Raw genomic sequence first — 21472 nt, 5'->3', positions numbered from 1 at the left:
CATAAAACGAAAAGATATCGAAACTCGTGTGGTTCTTTATTAAAAACAGATGTCGTGATGAGGTGTTAAAAGTGTTTCTACGCAAAATACTTCATTTGAATATCCAACTAAGATGGTATCCTCATGGTGTTATTTAATTCTACCAGTAGTATTGATCATTGGACTGCTTAGAAAATGTCGTGAACGTACCTGGGGAACGTGCACAAACACAGACAATTTGCAAGGTCGAGTGTTCATAGTAACAGGTGCTAATTCAGGTATTGGTAAGGAGACGGTGAAAGAATTGGCTAAGAGAAAAGCAACAGTCATCTTGGCTTGCAGAAATTTACAAACTGCTAAAGATACTGTGTCTGAGATTCGTAGTCAGATAACAAATGGAGAACTGGTAAATCCTATGACTATATCATAAAAACTATATATATTAATCTATAATATTTTTTCAGGTGCCGATGAAACTGAACTTAGCATCTCTTGCATCAATCAGAGAATTCGCAACAGAAATAATAAAAAACTTTCCCGAGGTTCATGTATTAATTAACAATGCTGGAGTATATGTTCCTTTCAAAGAACATGCATCAACAGAAGATGGATTTGAGATTCATTTTGGAGTGAATCATTTAGGTCATTTTTTGCTCACCAATTTGCTATTTGAGCATTTAAAGAAAAATGCACCAAGCAGGTCTGTTGTCAAATCACAAGTATAAATATTTTATTTACTTATTTATTTATTTATTGAGATCTTTTTATAACAGGATCATCATTGTTACCTCAAAACTCTTTGAATCTGGAGCAATTGATTTTTCAAACTTAAATGGAGAAAAGGGATTGGTAGTGAAAGGACGTATGAATCCAGCTTACTGTAACTCTAAATTAGCAAACACTTATTTTGGTATTGAACTTGCAAAAAGAAGTGAAAACAGTGGTGTTAACGTTTATATGGTTTGCCCTGGATTTACTTATACTGGATTGTTCAGAAATGTTAAGAGGAGTTGGTTCCATTACATTATTTTTTCACCGGTCGCTCTGTTATTTTTGCGTACGGCGAATCAGGTAAATATTTCTGCACATTACATATAAATTTGTGGAGAATATTATATTCCATACTTTTTGTTTAGGGTGCACAAACAGTGTTACATTGCGCAATAGAACCATCTTTATCCAACGAAAGTGGTAACATTTACCGTGATTGTAAATTGTACAATTCCAAGAAAAAACTAGACCCTGATGTAGCGTTACGTTTATGGGAAACCAGTGTAAAATTGACTGGTATTAATGAAACTTTGAAATGAACATTCAGTGGCCATTTAATAGGTGTACAAATCAATTCGGTGCCTTTAGCATTTTTCCGCACTTTGGTGGATTTAAAAAGTGGCGTGAAAATATGAATAATTTGTACACCTAATATACAGTGGTGGACAAAAGTATCATCATTTAAAAAAGGTATTCTGGTTTAAGTGATGGTCTTACACTTTTGTCCGCTATTATATACGTAAATACTGCAGTGTGATAACATACATATATTGCCATAGATCATATAAGAAATAGTAAAATATTTTTCTTTGTGAATAAAATACACTACTTAATTTTTCAAGTTAATAGAATGTAAAAAATGTTGTAAATTCTATAAAATATTCAAAACCTAATAAAAAGATTTCAATAATTTTTAAATAGTATTCCTGTAATATAGAAAGAAAAATGATTATATTGAATCATTTCAAATCTATTTAAATATATATACAAACATTGTTTTGCATTACATGGATATTACGGAAACTTAATGATATTGCCAGCCAACTAACAATACCAACTTTACATTGTAATATCACAATTAAAAAAATATAAACGTACGCTAATCTTGATATCATATGTAGGAATCATTATTATGAATACAAAGCACAGCTATTAATTGCACGACTACCATTGCACACACGCCCGCGCGCACGCATGCATAATACCACCCATTATACTGTACCTGAAATTTTTATAAAATTTCAAGATAATCGAAACAAATATACAGGAACATTATCTTTCCGATTTTTACACAATAACAAAATTTTTTCTACACAATATATGGCATCATTGACGAAACTACAATTTTTGGATGGGTGAGGCAACGTCCCTTAGAAATTTTAAAATTTTTGAATGTTGAAATCTTAGATTGGTAAGGGGGCTAGACCCACCCTGGCCCCTACCTAGTTACGTCAATGCATGGCATTTTGAATTTACCGCATTTAGATATCAACTAACAGCGCTGTTTTGTATTCCATACAATGCAATAATTACAGTCGTGGTTTCATTACTTTAAAACTGGTTTTCTTGTTGGCTAAAGCCTCGGTGCGTGCATATACATTCTCTGAGCTACGTTTAATAATGTCTATGTATTCGCTGGATGCTTGAAAATCACATTTGTCCGTTTCATCATGTGCCAACTAAAATAATAACATATTATATTAATGATTGAAAAATAACATGGTAGCAGAAATTTATATATATATATTCACTTACTACTGATTCATTATAGCACCAGTTTTTAGAATGTAAAGAATCTACATTGCCCTTTCTACGGCAAAAAATTTCATCATTCAATATATACAGATTTATTTTTTTGGCATAATATACTTACTTTGATTTTTCTAACGTATCTTCCGGATAACTACAGATAGAACTTGTTCTCTGTTTCCTTTCAGTTTCTTCGTAAGTGCAAGACATTATATCATCTAGAGATAAACAGGACTTATTATACGTTTTGCTTTCTACAGCAATTCTAGAGCTATCAGAATTTTGCGAAGCTTCATTGCCAGAATTATAATCCTCATCGTGTCTCCCATTTTTCAATGCGTTATCTATAACATCGTTGACTTTTAAAATTTCATTAATATCTGAGATTTCGTCTTTCTTATCGTTCGAATTGTCATCTTCGTTTTGACTGCTGTTTAGTGCCATTTCACAGCTGCTTATTGAGTTTGAACTTCTATCTCTGACGCTCACTGAACATTCGAAACTTTCCGTAACATTGGTCGATTTAGAAACCGATGTGGGTATCATAATTTCAATATTACTTTCTATCGCAACTGGAGTATCTTCAACGTTACTTATGTTACTTATAATAGCATTGTTTAGTGTTTCGTTACTGCTATTGCTTGACCTATCTTTAACTAGTACCAGAGTTTTATTGTCGATGGCACTTTCTTCCGACTTACAAATTCTTTTTGATTGACTGCCTAAGACGAGGGATTGTATAGGTTTATCTAAACCCTGATCCAATGAAGAACCAAGCGAGGATTTAATGTTTTTCAATTGACTCATGGATCTTGACGAACGGTGGCATTTTTCAAAGATTATTTTCTGAATCGGTGGAGTTACGCTCTGTTTCCCATTTCCAACCTCTATGTCCAGAGATGAAGTGGAATATGTTCGCTTTGAATTATCCAAGCTGTAGAAAAACAATAGTTTTATAATTGAATTATATTTTACAAATTATAATAATGATACCACGCACTATGATTGATTTGGTTTAATGTTTATTAATGTAGCAAGGTTTGGCAAAGTTGCCCTCAGGTCTGTTGTTGGAAGGCCACAATACCATCTTAACTGGGCTATATTTTTATTCAACAAATAAACAGCATAACGAAATTGCAGTTTATCTTTACTTCTTGCAAACAGTGGGAATCTGAAAATATATTTTACTAGTTATATCGTTATTTATTAATTCGGTGTTAACTTTTTCTTTTCTTTTTCTTTTTAATGAGGTCACGGTAATCTCCAATTATATATTAAAATCATATTCTCGCGCCACTTTTCAAATTCATCGAAAATGAAAAATAGATACTTACTGTCTCTCGTTGTCGGGTAAATTGTCTGTAATATGATCTATTACTTTGCTACGTGATCCATAATGTATAATAGGGTACCTAGTAGGTATATTAAGAAAGTTAGCGATCATTTGAGTAGTATGTGCCACAAATCCCAAGGCTACCGCGACTTCAGTATCATTTGATAATTCTAAATTCTCGCTGTCAGGTAAATGTACTTCGTGTATTTTAAATTTTCCATTTCCATCCTACATAACATTTATAAAATAGGAACTATATATTTTGAATTTACCTTTCTATTGAGTAAGCGCTTACCTGGGAAATCGGATATATTAAACTTAGTTCTGAAATTAATTGTCTTCTTCTGTAAGCAAGCTGACTACTCAATTGAACATATGTCTCTCTTGTATCAATTTGAATTTGTCGCCATTCGTGTAACTTCTCAATGTCTTTGTTTAGCTCCCTATACCTCGTCATCAAATCTGAACCTATAAAATAATAAATATAATAAACATAAAACGCATATTATTTAAGAATTCATACCATAATCTTGATTTTCTTCCAAGATATTAGAATGCATTTGATTCAATGCTCTCAATTCCCCCATCTTCCTTGCTCTTTCTTGTTCCAATAACTTTGTCCTAAACCTAGCCATTTCCAATTCCTTACGTATCTTCAGTATTTCGGCTTTTTTCTCTCTATTTACCTTACGAGGCTGAAACAATCTATTCAACGAGGACTGAGGGTACTTCGGAGTGTGAAAATTTTCTCCCGAAGCAATTCTCATCCGAAGGGCTTGAACTGACTCTGTCTGTTGCTTTAATGCTTGCATTTTGTTCCTCAAACTGCTCAATTTACTCACAGTATACGTATCCCTTATTTCAGAGGTGTTTACTTTTATATGTAAATATCTTTTCAATTCAGGAGTTTCAACAAAACAGAATACTGGAGTAAAAAAACCTCCATGGAATTGAAAAATTAAAGAATTATGTTTCAAAACATTATCTAAGTTGTTTGGCAGTTTTGGACCAATATATGCCAAACCAGTAAATGATATTCCCCATGTAAATACAGTCACGTCGCTCTGTAGATTATCCACGATCGCCCTTTTCCATAGTCTTACAATAATTTCTATAAAAAAAGATTGATGAAATTCTTTTTATGTTTCATACAATACATTATAAGAAATTTTGTTTTGATATGAATACCTATAAACGCATGATCACATTTAAGGTACTAACAGACTATAAAGCTCACCACTGGCAGTAGAGTAGCCGGTGGCATGTATGGTTGGTACCTCGAGACATGACCATTTGGGGTTTGTGTTATCAATTATCTCACTTGTATATAAAGGTGAAGACATGCTTGTTCTGTGTAGAGTATAGTAGAACCAACAGACTTCGTTATTTGTATTTGTCTTTAAGTTACATCCTATTATTTGTATAAGATTTCTGAATCTTAACTGAAAATTACATGTACCATTAAATAAAAAAGAATTGATTAGTTATTAAAATATAATTACCTGCTGAGTAGCAAGGGGTAGCCAAGTCTTATATCTTGGAACAATGCGAGGTTGCAGGGTTAAATCCAAATCTTTAACAATGTTTCTTGTCTCTGAAACCTCCATTGTATACCTTCATAATACATAACAAAATTTTTAGGTTAGCCACCTACATACACGCGTATGCATGTAAGTATGTAATTTATGTGAACAATGAAGATCAAGAGGAAATATATTTCTTTCGCATACAATTCAGATTCTTTTAATCAAAATGCAGATTCATTATGAAATATGTTATTTTCTATGTTTGACAGTTCTTCTCATTGACACTTCTAACTTCTGTATCCATTCGTATTCGGTATCAACATTGACTATACAAGAAGACTGGATATGTCTTTGTTCGCGAGGGATCATAATTTTGGGGTTCTGCATCTGCATGTACAGAACACAGTCGGTATGACGACTGTGCCTGTTTTACCAATCCCTCTCTTGCCGCACCTCGTTCGATTTTTCTACGTTCCATTATCTGCGTTCATTTAATTTGCTGTATTTATCTTCAAAGCTTATTGAATAAACTCATTAAAAAGATTTTATTATCATTTTATTTATTATTTTAACCCTTTATCACTGCACCCCTTACATCCCTTCAACCCTTATATCCTGGCAACACTTATAATAAATATATTATAAAAACTGATTAGAGTAAGGGTAAGTAAAGGTAAGTAAAGGTAAGTAAAGCCTCGTGAAATCGCAACATTGTTATTAACGCGCAATCCCGGCATCACATTTTTGAATTTTGAATTTTGAATTTTTGGCCCTCTAGCGGGAAAAATGCGAACTAAATTTTCGATGTCGAATCAGCGCCCTCTGGAGACAGAAAAAGGAACTAAATCATCTCGAAATTTTGGCCCTCTAGCGGGAAAAATGCGAACTAAATTTTCGATGTCGAATCAGCGCCATCTGGAGACAGAAAAAGGAACTAAATCATCTCGAAATTTTGGCCCTCTAGCGGGAAAAATGCGAACTAAATTTTCGATGTCGAATCAGCGCCCTCTGGAGACAGAAAAAGGAACTAAATCATCTCGAAATTTTGGCCCTCTAGCGGGAAAAATGCGAACTAAATTTTCGATGTCGAATCAGCGCCCTCTGGAGACAGAAAAAGGAACTAAATCATCCCGAAATTTTGGCCCTCTAGCGGCAAAAATGCGAACTAAATTTTTCAGGTCGAAGCAGCGTCCCCTAGCGGCAAAAAAAGGAACTAAATTTGTACAAAAACTGTTTCTGGTTTTGCAACGTTGTCGACCTCGCCAAAGACTTTGAATTGCAACATTGTTGTATGCACAGGATGCAAGGATATAAAAGATGCATAGATGTATGGGATGAAAAGATGTAAGGAATGTAGGGATGAAAAGAATGCAGGGATGCAAGGGATGAAGAGAATCTAGGTATGAAAAGAATGTAGGGATGCAAAGAATGAAGGAATGAAAAGAATGTAGGGATAAAACGAATGTATAAGGGATGTAGTGATGTAAGGAATACAGGGATGTAAGGGATACGGGAAAGGTTAAAATAATAGGCGAAGCAGACAGGAATAATAAAATCAACACGTTCATCCTCGTAATGAGTTTATTTAATAAGCTAGGAAGCGAAATACAGTAAATTAAATAAACAGAAAATAAAATAAAGGTATATGTATGTCTATAAAATGTAGATCCGCACCCCTCGGCGGTCGGTGTAAGACTGATGTGGTTATAGCATGCCGTTAGTTGGATGCGATAACTGAGGTGGCGCTGAAATTAGTTTCTATTCGGCCTAATGTTCGATGAAACGTTGACTGTTTTACCGACGCGGAATTCGGAGTTTGGCCTCCACGCCAGCATCACCTTAAAAACAAAGGCATGTCTGATCTTGTTGGATTTGTAGTCACTAAGGGCAGGTTGTTTTTTTACGAAATACGAATGTGTTCCAATCTGTTTAGATGCTGGCAAAGAATCAACTTCGAAGATTACGTTGTTCCGTTTAATTTTCTCTATAAAGGTGATCTAAATGACAGAAGTAAACGAAAAATTAGTGAAAGAAGAAGTAGATGAGGTAAGCCATTTTGATTTTATCCTTGTAAGAATATGATATGTCTCCTGGAGTCGCATGTTAAATGTTTACATATTTCCTTTTACAGGACAACTTGTGCAGCGATGCTGCTGCACGGTTGACTTTTGAAATTGCCCTGGAAATTGCGAAAACGTCGTGCAGTTATGCGGAGGGAGAATTTATAAAAAAATGCTTGTTAATTGCCGCCGGACAATTATGTCCACCGCAAGTCCGAACTTTCAAAACGATAAATCTGTCTAATAAAATAATAAAACGTTGCATTGATTTAATGGTGTGCAACGTTAAGAAACAAATACGGATAATATGTACATCTTTTATAACATACTCATTAGCAGTTAATCAGTATATATGTTTATCTGGTATACCCTATATAGCAATTTTCATTCGTGGAGTAAACAGTAACTTACATGTTACAGAAGAGCTATTAGATTTAGTGCCAGTAGATGATATGATTGCAGAAAACATTTTATCTTCTGTAAATAAGACATTACAAAATAATGATTTAAAATGGGAAAGGCTTGTTTCAATAACAACCAATGGATCCTCTATGATGACAGAGGATAAAATTGGTTTTATGAGTCTTGTGAATGGGAAGATGAGAGAAATAGGCAGTTCTAATAATGTAATTGCTGTGCATAGTCTAATGCTCATGCATAATCTATGCGCAAAAAGTGATGTGATATTGAATGTTATGTCCACCATTGTAAATATTGTATGTTATATTAGAAATCATGAAATAAAGTTACAAGAATTCCATGCACTTGTGGAAGAACTAGATTCAGACTATGAGTCTAGTAGGGTAATAGAATTGCCTAATTACACTGAAGTGGAATGGTTAAACCGTGGAACTGTATTGGAAAAATTTTTTAATATACATGAAATAATAAGAGATTTCATGGAATTAACTGGACAATCTGTACCACAATTGAAGGATACCCAATGGCTAATTGATTTAGCATTCCTGGCTGATTTAGCAACCCATTTAAATAATCTAAATCTATTGCTGCAAGAAGAAGGACAAATTATAGTGCAATTGTATGATAGTATTTGTGCATTTCAAATGAAAATACAATTATGGATAAAACAGTTGCAAATGGGAAATCCGTATCATTTTCCAAAATTAAAATTAGCACCGCTTACCGAGGACTGTGTTAAAAGACTGTGCACAATTTTACAAATACTCCTGGAAGAAATTGAAACCAGATTCAAGGACATACAAGATTTAGATACAAGTTTTAATATATACACAATGCCTTTTACGGTCAATGTGAATACAGTTCCATCAGAACTATTGTTAGAATTACTTGATATGCGATGCGATCGAAAAGTAAAAGTAAAAGGAGGTTCTTTAATAGAATTTTATGAAAATTTTTCTTATATACGATTTCCACAATTACATAATCTTGCGGCTAGAACATTATGCATGTTTGGATCGACACGTTTTTGTGAACAACTGATTTTAAATATGAAAAAGATTAAATCAGCTTACAGAACAGGGATAATTGGTTATGATTATATTTTCAAGTGTTCATTAATATTAAATTCGTGTCGAAAGATTCGTCCAAACATTAACCAATTATTGAGAGAAAGAAAATTATAGGAGACTATCAGTCGTTTAAAATTATACTTGCCTTCTTTCGAGAACGAACTTTTTCTTTGATGTATTTATCAGTTTTATAATATGTATTTATTTTTTCTATTAATTTATTGTTAGTATTGTCTGATGTATATATGTACAATCATGTTTATATTTGTTAGTTCCTAAAATTGTACATACATATATGTATTGCAAGTAATGTCACGTTCAGATCATCACAACTATACTCATCTACAAAAAGGAACCCATTAACATATTGTAAATAATGTACTATACGCAATCATTTGTTATGAACTATACAAACGTACACGTCTCGTTTATTATACCTGTAAATAAATATTAATATTAACAAAACGCCCATAAGAGCGGCAATTGTACAAGCCAGATATACGGTAACTTATACTTAATAGTTTTTTTATACATCTTTTGTAGTTTATCAATGATCAAGGTGCTAAGATTTACTGATCTATAGTGTTCATTAAATATAAGAGATAATCGTAAACGCAGAAGTATAAAAATATGTTTTATTCCTCACACAACTTTACATGAACAGTTGCCAGCAGGCAAGATTAAATATAATGAACGATTTGATATCAATTTATTATATCAAGTACACGCTTTTGTAAATAATCTCACTTAAGAAGAAGTGAGCGAGCATAGAGCGATTAATTCGTACAAAGCGTTATATTAAAAGCGGTAGAGGTAGTTGCAAGAATAAATGGGTTTTCCACCGCAGCATTGAAAACCGAGTATTATCATCGTATCTATACTTAATATTTTCATCGTGCGTGACAGAAGGCACGTGCAAAAAATTTATGAATTGATTGTATTTCGTGAAAATAGAAATTTTGTCGTTACTTGAAAATAGAAATTTCTTTTTTAAACAGACGATTCTAATTTACAAGCTACACGCGAAAGGCATTTTAATGTATAATACGCTAAAGATAGAAATTGAAACCCTGTACATTTGATATGCTTTTGAAAATGATGAATACTAATAAATAGAGAAAAGAAAATGATGTCGAACTAGAATGAATTGTAATAAATTAATATAGCAGGAAGAATGAAATTAGCGAGTTCATTATTTCTTTTAAGCCATACTTTAAAGGGTCTAGTGATTCTTCTAAATCCGAATATACTTGATTTCATTTGAACCAATATTTAAGAGTTATTATTGTCATATTCCACTGGAGATTAATTAATCAACGATAACGTCGATTTGCCCAACACTGTGAACAATAATAATCATTCTCTGCTGATCCGAAAAATTGACATTGTTCACTACGACATTCTTTGACTACAGCCTAAACAAAAGGTTACATATTATTTAAAGTTTAATATTATAATACCTATTTTAATACGTACTCCTAAAACGTTGCTATTCCATAACGCTGGTCCCGATTTATCAGACGATGCTTGGTCATTGTAAAAAGTAGATCTATAAAAAAACAATTAACAATTTTTCGCTAATAACAATTAATAAAAATATATGGATGAAAAGGTACCTAGAAAGATAAAGTGTACGATCTTTATTTGGATTGGTGGGTAATAACTTGCTGACACTCGCATGGCTATCTCGATCGCTGGCAGCATAAAATTTCGACTTGCCAGCACCGTAATTCATTTCGGTACCAGTGTCATCAACTTTATGATCTTGCAGATATCTATACATTGTAATAACGACAAGGTAATAATGCATGCTTCACTGACATATTAATAGAAGAAAGAGACTATAGTACCTTGCATGAGCGCATTCGAGATAATTTTGAAGCATCTGATCTACATACTGATGCCGTCTACTTCTAATTCTTACGCACAATAAACCTGTAGAAAGTTCGCCTGCCGTCGCCGGTGGGCTCTTTGGTCTCTTCGCCATTGACCACAGTCTTTTACTAACGGATTTCCCAATGGATCCGAATTGTTTCGCCACACCTAGTAGCTGCTTTGCTGTTTTAGAAAGCGAACCGTCGGTATCTGATAATCTATCGATGTCCTCTGATATGAAGTTTTGATATTCACAGTCCAAATATACCCTCAATAAAATTTCCAGCTAGACAGAAATAACGTGCAATTACAATCTATTCAAATATTTATCAACATTTTACATGATAGATTACCGTGTCTTGCTGGCAAGCTAACAAATCTCGAGAACCTTCTTCCCAATCCCACTCCGGTCCAGGATCGACTGCAAATAAAACAGGCAACAACTGGCCTGTGTCTGGATCTACAAGAGGTATACTAACACCCTCGTTACAACCATCCCCGAAATCACTTGCTCCGTCCACGGTAACGAGGGGAGAAAAGTGAGCTGAATGATACGCTAAAAGTAACGGGGTTCTATGACAACGAGATGAAGGTACTTCTAATGGTAAGTATACACCGCCAAATGGGATTGGTGCTAAAGCTACACCTTCTGCATCTTTTAACATAGTTTCTGCTATAACTATTATAGGTCTCTTCAAAGCGTGAGCCAAAGCTAATACGTGTACCTGTAAAGTTTCAACATGATATACATTCTAGCAAAGTTAATTTCAAAAAGAAATGTAAGGAAAAATATATACTTCTTCAAGACTCTGATAGGAGGTAGCAGTTTGATTTCTGAAAATAGGAGAAGCCATATCCACAATTGTCTGCCATTCTGTTAACCATTCTGCTTCTGTATAAGACAATCCTGCAGCAGCATTTAAACCCATCTGCCGCCATTTCCACCTTCTAAACAAAGCATGTCTATACTCTCCTTTGGCCAGAGTATCGTGTAGCGCTTCCCTTAATGTAAGAAGTCTATCGTGAAAGCCCCACATGCCAAGGGAAGCTGCGTGTAGAAGACAATTGCCATCTCCTGATGTTGCCAGAGGCCACAGGACTCTGTTGCTTCCATTTTTACCTCCGCACCACCAGTTCAAACGACCAGCAGCTTCCAGAGATGTTAAACATCCTCCTTCGATCAGATCTTTCTCCAAAAACTGACGAAACGAATCTAAGTACAATGTATTATTCAATAAATAAAGGAATAAAGAATTAATTATCCTATGATGTAGTTAAAATACCTGGATATACGCTCAGATCAGGAAGTGAAAATGTGAATTCTGGAGTATCCAAAGGACCTAGAGTAGTTAATTGAGAACGTGCATGGGAGACAATAGCTGCATTTTCAGTCGCTCTAGATATACCCCTGGCCAATTTCTTTGTAGCGCCTCCTCCACTTTCCAATCCATTATTGGGAGTTGATTCTTTCTCTGAACCATCATATGTGGATAGTCCCACGTTCATTACCTTGCCTTACTGCACCTACAAAACGATATCTTATCTAAAATTTACAATATTGAAATCACAGCAGTGACAATGATGTATGATAATACAAGGAGTACAAATATAGTATCATATGACTTTATATAAGGACACGCATATATATTATAGTGTACAGAAATAGAATAAGGTTTTATAGCAGTAAAGTTTTCGAAAAAAAGACTAATCGACTGTAAACATAAATAAAAAGGGATAATCGATATGTTAGCATCGAGAAAGTATTTCGATTTTCAAGATTACGAAATATCGACGATGAGTAAATGCGAAACAGGTGCATGATTACATATAATGCTTCTGCATGTATATATGTAGGCAACTGTGTTGGGTGCAATTATTGAAATGTGCAAACCTTGGCCCGTCTATCGAATTAGTGCAATTGAGCGCAGCTGCAAGTTATCGTTAAATGATATTGTAATTGATTTACCGCGCACAAATTATTCGTACACTTTTTCATATTTTATACTACTAAGTTCGTACCGAAATTTTCTTTGGAAAGACTGTCCACAATGTATAAAAATGAAGAATCTGTTTGCGCGAACGGTAATATAAACACAACATAACCTAGAGCGCGTAGCTTCGTAACTGTCTGGTAGAAGGGCACAAAGCGAATTATTTGTTGCGCGCAACAGTCAGTCACTGTGAAACTTTATACCGGTCACATGTCAAATCGACGGGAGGTATACTATTGTTTATTTACGCAGTAGTATTACTACCTAGTAGTGGATAGGTTGATGCGATCGCATTAGTGCGATCACTTTTGAAATTCAAGAAAAAACTACCGTGTTACAGCTTATCTCGTAATACCACATCGCTACTTAGAAATGCATTTAACCTTGAAGGTGTTCATTGCGCGTCGCATATATCACCCACGCTAAGATGCATTACGTTTTCAGAATATACGAGTAGAAAGAATCCCCGAATTAACCTTTTTATCAAATTACGTTTTATTCCCTTGGCTTTTATAGCATTTCATTATCACTTCACTTTCTTAATAACTTATAACGCATCGTGTATAGAATTCAATTCAGATTACAGAGCCTTATTACATTGCGTGTATGCAACTTTCTGACAATGGATCAACAATGTTCTTTGTTGATCGTTTACTGAAAGAATGAAAAATACTAGACAACTGAATAAACCGCCTCGAGTTGATTTACTAACTTGCGTACAAATGTAGCGCCACAGGTTATCATTTCCCGACATCGTAGTTCGTCTACCTTGCTCGAAGACGAGACGCGTACCATGCCGATGTAGTAGACGTGCACGAGTGTGCGTGTCGTGCTGTGCTTGTGTCCGTTTTGAACCTCAAAAAAATTAGCCGTTTTTGTCGAAAACTTTAGCCCATTAATCACAAGTGAAAACATCCTTGCGCAATAGAACAAGAACCGAAAGGAATAACAATGATCAATCGCGATATCTACCTGTTAATATTTCTATCAGTCGATCTGTCGATTCTATTGGGCCACGTAGCCGGTTCTAAGGTGCTACAAATTCGCGGGATACCTATCGCGAAAAATTCCCTTTATCCGCCTGATCGTGATTTCCAGTGTCTCGACGGAAGTTTGTTGATACCGTTTTCCCACGTTAACGATAATTATTGCGATTGTGCCGATGGTAGCGATGAGCCCGGTACGCCTGCCTGCGCTAACGGTTTGTTCTACTGCGAGAATTCTGGTCACAAGCCTCGCTACATACCTTCCACCTGGATAAACGATGGTATTTGCGATTGTTGCGATGCCAGTGACGAATATAATTCAGGTAAGGTATGTCCGAACAATTGTAACGAACTCGGCAGAGAAGCCAGGTTGGAACAGCAAAAGGCAGAGGAATTAGTCAAAGAGGGTAATAAAATAAGAGTCGAGATGATTGCTAAGGGTAAACAATTGAAGACAGATTATGAGGCGCGTTTAATTAAATTACGGAGTCATCATGGGGAAGCTGAGCTGACTAAGAAGGAGAAAGAATTATTGAAAACTCAGGCAGAAGAACGCGAAAGCGCTGCCTTGGAGAAGTACAAACCAGTTGAACCGGAACAGCCTGCAGCAGAGGAAGGAGAGGAGGAAGAAGAATTGCACGAATCAGATGCAGAGGATTATTTTAAGCTATTAGACTCTGATAATAGCGGGACTGTAACAATTGCAGAGCTACAGACTAGAGTAACATTTGACAAAGACAGGGATGGAGTTATAACCGAAGAAGAAGCATTATATTTCTTGAGTAATCAAAAAGAAGTCAATCTTCAGGAGTTCATGGATTCAGCATGGGCAAATATCAAGCCTTTTGTAATGCTAGAGCAGGGTTGGTTATCGCAAATAAATTCAACTTTCCTATTTCATTTTGGATTGTACGTTACAATCAGTATGTTATTTCAGGTGTATTTAAAGCAGCTAACCAAAAGGGAGAAGAAGCTCGTGATTCTGTGGATGAAGGGGCAGAGCAGGATAAGGAAGAGGATGATGGTAACGAGGGAGAAGAAGTAGGCGAAGAACAAGAGAAAATTGAAGAAAAATCTGTACAGTATGATGAAGAAACGCAAGCTATCATTGACGAAGCAACAGTTGCTCGCGAGAATTTCCAAGCGGCAGAAAAATCCGTGAACGAGCTGCTATCGGAAATTAGGGAACTCGAAGAGAAATTGGATCGCGATTACGGTCCCGAACACGTATTTGCTCCGTTGCACGGAGAATGCTTCGAATATACAGACTTAGAGTACGTGTACACGTTGTGCATATTTGGAAAAGCGACGCAAAGATTGAAATCAGGAGGCGGCGATATCAACTTAGGTAATTGGTACGACTGGGTTGGACCAGAGAGCCACAAGTACTCAAAGATGAAGTACGACCGTGGCCTTACCTGTTGGAACGGACCTGCGCGTTCAACTATTGTTAATCTAAGCTGTGGTAAAGAGAACAAATTGATCTCTGTAACGGAACCCAACCGATGCGAGTACGCTATGGAATTTACCACACCTGCGCTATGCAACCCCAACATCGAATCCGCTGACACACACGACGAATTGTAAATTTCGTTGCGCATAAACAGGCGCGAGTCAACTCCACGATACAACACACGACTTGTGTAATTTTGAAATCTAAAGTATAAAAATTGCAAGGATAAATAACGACTACCGTCGACCTCCGGTATATTAAGCCTGTGTCTGTCAAACGTTCCCACGTATTAGTGTAAAAAAAAAACAAAATTTACAACGGTCATGATTTGCGCAACGTGTTTTCTATTTTTCATTTTATTATCAAAGATAAATAGTAAATGATAAGCCGTCGTACAGAGCCTAGTCACAGCCCTGCGCGTTACCAAATGATAATTCCATGAAACTGTTTTACCCGCGATCGGTTATTGATCCTTGCATTAGAAATTCCTCGTTGTTTCGCGTCGGTACATACACAAGCTCGGTTTGCTTTGAACAGTAGAAAAGTTTATCGAGAGACACTTAATATCCGTGATACGCGAATGGAACTCGTTGTTGCGCGGTCATTATCAATATTATGTCGCTATTGTACATTCCTGTTTTTTCTACAAGACGAATTTCTACGAAGCGATTTACACAAACGACACACAAAAGAAACTAATTTCAATTCACGCTTCGTTACCTCGCCAGTTAAGGTCTATGTAATTAATACTATTACTACTTTCACCGAAGTAGACGAACTGAACAAAAAGATATCACAATTGAGAAAAAGAACCATATTTAAAATTTTTAACTGCCACGCGTAACGTAGATACCGTATTTAGCGTGTCGATTATTACTAAGTGAAGTATTTTGTAATTTTTTAAAGGTGCGTACACGTGTCGATGCATCAAAATATGCGGGTTCAATAAAGAGAGAAAAAAGGATTCTGTTGTCAAACTGTAATTACGATGGCAGCTTTATTTACATTACATCGGGCGACTTTCTGTAGTTATACCGAGTGGTTTTGACCTGGTGGCACAATCGGAAAGGGAATGAATTTACGTGAGAAAATAAATCAAAAATATACCATTATACTTTTAAAAAAGAATGCTGTAGCGCGGGAAAACACGTAGCGCCATCTACCATTTGGGGCTAAAACTGAGCTTTCCTGTTTTACCGACAGGGACCGCAAAAATTACTCCGCTCTTTAGTTCTCCTCGCCGACACCAGGCGGCGCTTCTTTGAATATTCGCGCCATCGTTTCAAAAATAAAATGACGGTCCCTTTGAAATACAGAAATTTCGATGAATCTTCAACATCGATTTATTCAGAAATGAAGCGACATTTTCGATTTACTTTCTCATATAGATTTTCCACCTTTTCAGGTGTGCCATCAGATTGGAAACACCCTTTATATGTATGTATATGTACAACATACATATACGTACATACATGTATACATATATATATATTTATATTTTTCTCAATTATGCAAGTTCTTATACGTTTACAGTGATGGTTAATCCTCTATTTATCTCGTTAATCTAATAATCTACACGTATCTTTTGGGCTCTGAGACGTTTACGGTCAACTAGAAAACTAAAAGGAGAGCGTAGGGGTGAGGGGGTGACGAAAGGTTTACCCCGCAATTGATATCCAACGTGTAATTTTACTCATCCAGTCGATTCCTCGTTATTTCGTTAAGGCACTTAAAAAAAGACTGAAAAGAAGTATCCTGTCTTTCACGTGGTCCACGTGACAGAAACGATACGCTCTAACACAGACCTTTCCAAGAGTGGCATCTATCGATCTGCCTTTCCTCTCATCCTTCATTTCAATTAAATTTCCTTCCCACTAAAAATTCCTCTTGGAAAGATCTGTTCTAACGTCTTTTTTCACCCCACGATGATCCCACTTTCTCCCTTTAAAAGTACACAACGAAAAGTCACGGTTCTTTTTTTGATTTCAACGTAGAGGAATGTATCATTCCGAACGTACATTTGTATCGAAAATCAAAAACACGTATCCTCATGGTATCGTACAATGATACGCGGAGGAAACAAAGAAACGAAGAAAATATTTAACACTTCTTGAACATCGAACGGGTATATAGAATATCATTTGTTGCTCTCGCACATTTCAACGACGTCGATATACATATAGAAAATGTTGAATTGGTAATGGAAAGGCAGCATTTTCCAAAAGATTACCATAACGTTTCTAGATATGAATGATTTCACATGATTTCGTTTAACAACGGTACCCTGTGGTTTAAACACTTTCTAACCGATACTGAACATTACATTTGTCGCTCTTCTTATTCGTACCCTATTCGTTCACCATCGTGCCTAATTCCGCAATGGGGTTTTCTGTTACTTTTTTTTCTCTTTCTCTCTCTTTTGTACTTACACAACGAAACGAAACGCGACATCTATTTTGCGCCTTCTCTAAGCTACTGTACAACAAGTTCCACGAAACGATGGATGCCTAACACGAGAAGAATCTGCAAGCACGATAATAGAAGGTCGTTTCACGATATATCGTGCGCCAGCTAATACTGGGTTCAAATAGGACTCTGGTAATCCTAATGAAATACGCGATTCTTAGGACAAATTAAAACAACACATAGCAACGGAAGAAGTTAAATAACAACGGCGATTCACGGTTAACACGTTGACTCTCACGACAGAAATAACAATGTTTGGTTCTGATATACTGTCATATGGGATTCATTTTTTCTATTTAAAATGTTAGCGATACCTTAGAGTGAATGTTGCAGCGATGGCCATGGCGGTCAACGCGTTCATTTCTGCTTACGAATCAATTCTCTTTTCACTTTCTCTTTGAAACAAAAAAATTTTCTTATGAAAACATTATACAAAATTTAATGAAATAATGTTACGTTATTGTCCTTCTTGATTCTCCTTCTTTTGTATATATAATATATATATATATATATTCTTATCTCCTCCAGCCTATTCAGTCTATAAATGAAATTGATATAAAAACGTTTGCAAGAAAATAGGCATCGTGTCCTATAAAGGAAATTTGAATCTTTCGAACAGCTTTGTTTCAGCCTCTTACGTTCCATTTAAACGAATGAAAAAGCATATCGACGAACGAAAATCAATTGAATCAACGTTAATTCATCATAAAGACGATATGCAGTTCATTTTCCAAGTTTCTCAAACATGATCAGCTTCTCCTTGAAGGTCTTCGTGTCAGTGGACACCTCTGATATATTCCCGTTCAGCATGTTCTGCAAGTCCTCGTCGTTTTTACTGACAAGGAGATTGTCGAACAGCATCTTGTTGTCTTCTTGTTTAGCGACCGGAGAGGTGGGCTGAGATGCGGTGATCTGTTGCTTCTTCTTAGGATAAATCACAGAGCTTCGTTGATTATTGCCGTTGTCGGCCATTCTGGTAACTATTGTGATGGCTAACAGCTGATGTATATCGATGTTCTCCTTCGACTCGGACGACTGACGCCAGTAGAACTTATCTGGGGAAATCAGTGACTTGGAGTCCTCTGTACCGTCGGCTACCGGCGGGATCTCGTCAGTCGTCACTAGGTTCTTGTTGGTCCAAGAGTCCTGAAAAAGAAGATGGATGACTTAATCGGTAAGGCTGAACTGGTGCGTTGAAGTCTGACTATGAACTTACGTTTTTCTCGCGTTTGTCTACCACGGCATCTGCAAGATCCTCCTGCTTCCTGTCCTGATCCAAATCCCTCTCTAAACTATCCAGAGTCTCGGTGCTCTCAGAGGACTTATTCCTCCTCTCCGAGTCCAAGGTATCCGTGCTACCAAGTTCCGAGCTCTCCGAGGACTTCTGAAGCCTGGATGGCTTTCTGACTGGTACCGGTCTCTTCTCGTCTTCCTGCTCATCAGTCGCGACAATATCCACGTAACTAGAGCTGGCTATTCTCTTCGGTGTCCTCCTGATCCTCCTGTTCTCCAGTCTGTCGTCCATCTCCAAATTGTCCGAACTCTCCGAGGACATTCTCTTCGAGGATCTTCTGCAACATTTGCCGAAATCTTCTTCGGCGTTCTCCTCTTCGTCCTTAGTCTCATTTATCTCGATCCTCTCGAAGCTCTCCGACGACTTGGAGATGCTCTTCGACAACCGTCTCCCTCTGGCCAGATTGATATCCGAGATGCTGCTCCTCTTCTGCAACTCCTGCATCGTGTCCTCGACGGTCTGGGTTTGTTCCAGCACCTCGAAGCTTTCGGAAGACTTGGATATGTTCTTGGAGGATCGGCGAGCACGGAACTCGAAGCTGCTCCTCCTGCGTTCGATCGACTCGTCGCTGGCGAGCGCCTCTATAGCCTCCAGACTGTCCGAGGACTTGGACACACGGTCGATCGACTTCGAGATCGGATTCAACGATCTTCTGGCCACGGGTTTCGCTTCCTCGTACTCTGTCAGCTTGTCGAAGCCCTCGCTGGATTTGGAGAACCAACAGGAGCCAACCTCCAGGCTGTCGGGAGACTTGGACAGCCTGTTGGAGGATCTTCTTCGCGGTAGCTTGGCTTCCAGCTCCTCGAAGATCTCGGAGTTCTTTGCTATTCGACTCGACGACTTTCTGACTATCGATCGCGCTTCTCCTTGCTCCTCGTTCACCTCCGAGCTCGTCCTCGAAGGACTAATGGCGTCCAAGCTGTCCGGAGACAAGGAGGCTGCGCTCGACGGTTTCCTGGGCAGCTTGGCCTCTAACTCTTCGAAGATGTCCGACGTTCGGGATAATCTACTCGAGGATTTTCTCGTTACCGATACCGTTTTCGTTTCGGTCGGCGAGGACGCGTTGCTGTTCGTGTTCTGTTGGTCCAGGCTGTCCAACGAGTCCTCCGCGATGGTCGTGATGGTTGACGTAGAAGTGCTGCTCGCTTGCAAACCGGTGCGCCTCGGTGGTCTTCGGTTCTTAGGTCGTACGGAAATTCGATGGTGCGCAGCTGTATGATTCAAGCTGACGGTTTCTAATTGCGCTGTTCAAACAAACGAAGCCTTGAAACATTACGTAAGGGAAAACGTACAGCGTTCTGCTTAAAAGACGATCTTTCGAGGTCTGCTCGTTGAATTCGATAACAATCGGATTGCGATTCCTAAATTCTCTATACTTACGTAAGTCTTCTTTGGCCACAGGGATAATTCGATCAGCCACGTCCTTTGGCGATCTTGAACTCTGTCATAAAAATAGAATAAAGTTAATGAATCATCGAGGGAATTACAGCTGTCGTCAAGTTTGCTGCTTGTAAATCAATAATACCGCGTCAACGACTCGGTTCAGTTCAGTTCCATTTAATTTCACAATGTTTTCGATCGTTAAAATTTGTAAAAACTTCACTAGACGAATAATTCGTTACGTTGTTCGTGATCCAGCTCGGTGCACCAGCTTGCGCCGACTATAACGGTATTAACCAGCATCGGGACGAACAAATACGGCCAGTTAACCGTGATCGTTCGAAACCGGTTACAAGTGCCTTCTCGAAACACGCTTGTTCGTTGAGAAAAGGTTTCGTTCGCCGTTTCGTTACCGTTTTCCACTCCCACGCAACCGGAACTCATTGTCATTCAACAGCTGACCGCTCGATACACGCGACTCATGGCTATAACCGATCACTGAAATTTTCGATTCTACCGATTTACCTCGCAGCTCTCTTCTATCCGTGGATTCGCTTCTTTGATAACTGGAGGGATCCGCTGTCTAACTTCCGGCTTCGAGCGTGGTCGATCCTCGATCCTGCACGAAGGTCTCGCAGATCCCATCGATTCATCTTCCGTTTTGTCCTGAATCGTTATAGTATGCGGGAATATTGTAGGGACAGAAAAAGGGGTTTTATAGACGCCTATAATCGTATGCTAGCGAGAACAGATTCAATCCCGCCGCCACCTGGCGGTCGCCGATCCGAATTAAAGGCGTCCGGGGAGGCTCATCGCCTTCCCCTTCCACTAAACGCCGAAAATATTAATTTTGTCTAATAGCAAATGCGACACCGGGAGTACAAGATAAAGAGAAAAATAAGAGCAACGCGGAGGGATGATTCTACGAAAAATCATAAAAACCGATCGATTACCTCGATCCTGTCTTCGGCTCGAACAAACTGCTCTCGTTTAGCCTGAAGGATCGTTCGTCTGTTCTCCGGCTTCGATCTTGGCCGATCCTCGATCTTGTACGTCGATCTTACCGATCCAACCCCCTTGTTCTCCTTCTTCTCCTTTCATTCGGATTTACGTAAAATT

At 37.5% G+C, this 21472-nt stretch overlaps 6 protein-coding genes across 22 annotated transcripts in view; 3 read left to right on the top strand and 3 right to left on the bottom strand.

Moving 5' to 3' along the window:
• The first annotated feature begins 103 nt into the window (after window positions 1–103).
• LOC114876169 (retinol dehydrogenase 11-like) lies at window positions 104–1662 on the top strand. The gene is made up of 4 exons (XM_029187345.2): window positions 104–385; window positions 444–679; window positions 753–1050; window positions 1116–1662. The coding sequence occupies exons 1-4, from the start codon at window positions 113–115 to the stop codon at window positions 1287–1289; spliced, it is 981 nt and encodes a 326-aa protein (XP_029043178.1). The 5' UTR covers window positions 104–112; the 3' UTR covers window positions 1290–1662.
• Window positions 1663–1682: 20 nt separating this feature from the next.
• On the bottom strand, window positions 1683–5699 carry LOC114876193 (UV radiation resistance-associated protein). 2 transcript variants are annotated; one of them, XM_029187400.2, is made up of 9 exons: window positions 5335–5698; window positions 5070–5274; window positions 4356–4943; window positions 4128–4300; window positions 3834–4060; window positions 3500–3670; window positions 2624–3433; window positions 2506–2560; window positions 1683–2429 (listed from the first exon to the last, which is right to left on the bottom strand). In XM_029187400.2, exons 1-9 carry the CDS (start codon window positions 5437–5439, stop codon window positions 2280–2282), a joined length of 2484 nt encoding a protein of 827 aa, XP_029043233.1. In that variant the 5' UTR covers window positions 5440–5698; the 3' UTR covers window positions 1683–2279. The 2 variants fall into 2 exon arrangements, with proteins under 2 accessions (XP_029043233.1, XP_029043234.1); XM_029187401.2 differs by lacking the exon at window positions 2506–2560 and having other exon boundaries at window positions 2291–2429; window positions 5335–5699.
• A 1423-nt stretch (window positions 5700–7122) lies between these two features.
• Window positions 7123–9521, top strand: LOC114876198 (general transcription factor II-I repeat domain-containing protein 2-like). 3 transcript variants are annotated; one of them, XM_029187419.2, is made up of 3 exons: window positions 7123–7209; window positions 7292–7404; window positions 7490–9521. In XM_029187419.2, the coding sequence occupies exons 2-3, from the start codon at window positions 7360–7362 to the stop codon at window positions 9020–9022; spliced, it is 1578 nt and encodes a 525-aa protein (XP_029043252.1). In that variant the 5' UTR covers window positions 7123–7209; window positions 7292–7359; the 3' UTR covers window positions 9023–9521. The 3 variants fall into 3 exon arrangements, with proteins under 3 accessions (XP_029043252.1, XP_029043254.1, XP_029043251.1); XM_029187421.1 differs by lacking the exon at window positions 7123–7209 and having other exon boundaries at window positions 7216–7404; window positions 7564–9521; XM_029187418.1 differs by lacking the exon at window positions 7123–7209 and having other exon boundaries at window positions 7216–7404.
• Window positions 9522–9529: 8 nt separating this feature from the next.
• Window positions 9530–13570, bottom strand: LOC114876197 (OTU domain-containing protein 7B-like). 7 transcript variants are annotated; one of them, XM_029187414.2, is made up of 8 exons: window positions 13487–13570; window positions 12067–12307; window positions 11581–11996; window positions 11137–11508; window positions 10759–11069; window positions 10525–10683; window positions 10385–10457; window positions 9530–10323 (listed from the first exon to the last, which is right to left on the bottom strand). In XM_029187414.2, exons 2-8 carry the CDS (start codon window positions 12287–12289, stop codon window positions 10222–10224), a joined length of 1656 nt encoding a protein of 551 aa, XP_029043247.1. In that variant the 5' UTR covers window positions 12290–12307; window positions 13487–13570; the 3' UTR covers window positions 9530–10221. The 7 variants fall into 7 exon arrangements, with proteins under 7 accessions (XP_029043247.1, XP_029043249.1, XP_029043246.1 ...); XM_029187416.2 differs by lacking the exon at window positions 13487–13570 and adding an exon at window positions 13267–13422; XM_029187413.2 differs by lacking the exon at window positions 13487–13570 and adding an exon at window positions 13251–13421.
• A 155-nt stretch (window positions 13571–13725) lies between these two features.
• Window positions 13726–16196, top strand: LOC114876199 (glucosidase 2 subunit beta). The gene is made up of 2 exons (XM_029187422.2): window positions 13726–14623; window positions 14698–16196. Exons 1-2 carry the CDS (start codon window positions 13726–13728, stop codon window positions 15345–15347), a joined length of 1548 nt encoding a protein of 515 aa, XP_029043255.1. The 3' UTR covers window positions 15348–16196.
• LOC114876194 (myosin-3-like) overlaps window positions 16178–21472 on the bottom strand; it is a 43847-nt gene continuing 38552 nt past the window's right edge. For 4 of the 8 annotated variants that reach the window (XM_046287446.1, XM_046287443.1, XM_046287445.1 and 1 more), the window contains 4 exons: window positions 20879–21019; window positions 20354–20414; window positions 18896–20217; window positions 16178–18825 (listed from right to left, as the gene is read on the bottom strand). In XM_046287446.1, coding sequence (XP_046143402.1) covers window positions 18403–18825; window positions 18896–20217; window positions 20354–20414; window positions 20879–21019 — 1947 coding nt within the window. In that variant the 3' untranslated portion in view covers window positions 16178–18402. Of the gene's footprint in view, window positions 18826–18895; window positions 20218–20353; window positions 20415–20878; window positions 21020–21306; window positions 21448–21472 lie in introns of all 8 variants that reach the window. The other 4 variants (XM_029187403.2, XM_029187404.2, XM_046287449.1 and 1 more) reach the window with 2 other exon arrangements.

This window comes from Osmia bicornis, chromosome 1 (assembly GCF_907164935.1).
Source record: "Osmia bicornis bicornis chromosome 1, iOsmBic2.1, whole genome shotgun sequence".
NCBI classification, from domain to species: Eukaryota; Metazoa; Arthropoda; class Insecta; order Hymenoptera; family Megachilidae; genus Osmia; species Osmia bicornis.
Note: the sequence above shows the minus strand (reverse complement) of the source record. Positions and strands in the feature narration are given on the sequence as shown.

Coding starts and splice junctions, on each gene's coding strand:
- LOC114876198 (XM_029187419.2), top strand. CDS start 7,360: ATGACAGAAGTAAACGAAAAATTAGTGAAAGAAGAAGTAGATGAG. Junction 7,405..7,489: donor TGAAAGAAGAAGTAGATGAG/GTAAGCCATTTT, acceptor TTCCTTTTACAG/GACAACTTGTGCAGCGATGC.
- LOC114876197 (XM_029187414.2), bottom strand. CDS start 12,289: ATGAACGTGGGACTATCCACATATGATGGTTCAGAGAAAGAATCAACT. Junction 11,509..11,580: donor CCTATCAGAGTCTTGAAGAA/GTATATATTTTT, acceptor GAAACTTTACAG/GTACACGTATTAGCTTTGGC. Junction 10,684..10,758: donor CTCGAATGCGCTCATGCAAG/GTACTATAGTCT, acceptor TACAATGTATAG/ATATCTGCAAGATCATAAAG.
- LOC114876193 (XM_029187400.2), bottom strand. CDS start 5,439: ATGGAGGTTTCAGAGACAAGAAACATTGTTAAAGATTTGGATTTAACC. Junction 5,275..5,334: donor TACCCCTTGCTACTCAGCAG/GTAATTATATTT, acceptor TGTAATTTTCAG/TTAAGATTCAGAAATCTTAT. Junction 4,061..4,127: donor TAATATATCCGATTTCCCAG/GTAAGCGCTTAC, acceptor AATGTTATGTAG/GATGGAAATGGAAAATTTAA.
- LOC114876169 (XM_029187345.2), top strand. CDS start 113: ATGGTATCCTCATGGTGTTATTTAATTCTACCAGTAGTATTGATCATT. Junction 386..443: donor AGATAACAAATGGAGAACTG/GTAAATCCTATG, acceptor ATATTTTTTCAG/GTGCCGATGAAACTGAACTT. Junction 680..752: donor AAGAAAAATGCACCAAGCAG/GTCTGTTGTCAA, acceptor TTTTTATAACAG/GATCATCATTGTTACCTCAA.
- LOC114876199 (XM_029187422.2), top strand. CDS start 13,726: ATGATCAATCGCGATATCTACCTGTTAATATTTCTATCAGTCGATCTG. Junction 14,624..14,697: donor TTTTGTAATGCTAGAGCAGG/GTTGGTTATCGC, acceptor ATGTTATTTCAG/GTGTATTTAAAGCAGCTAAC.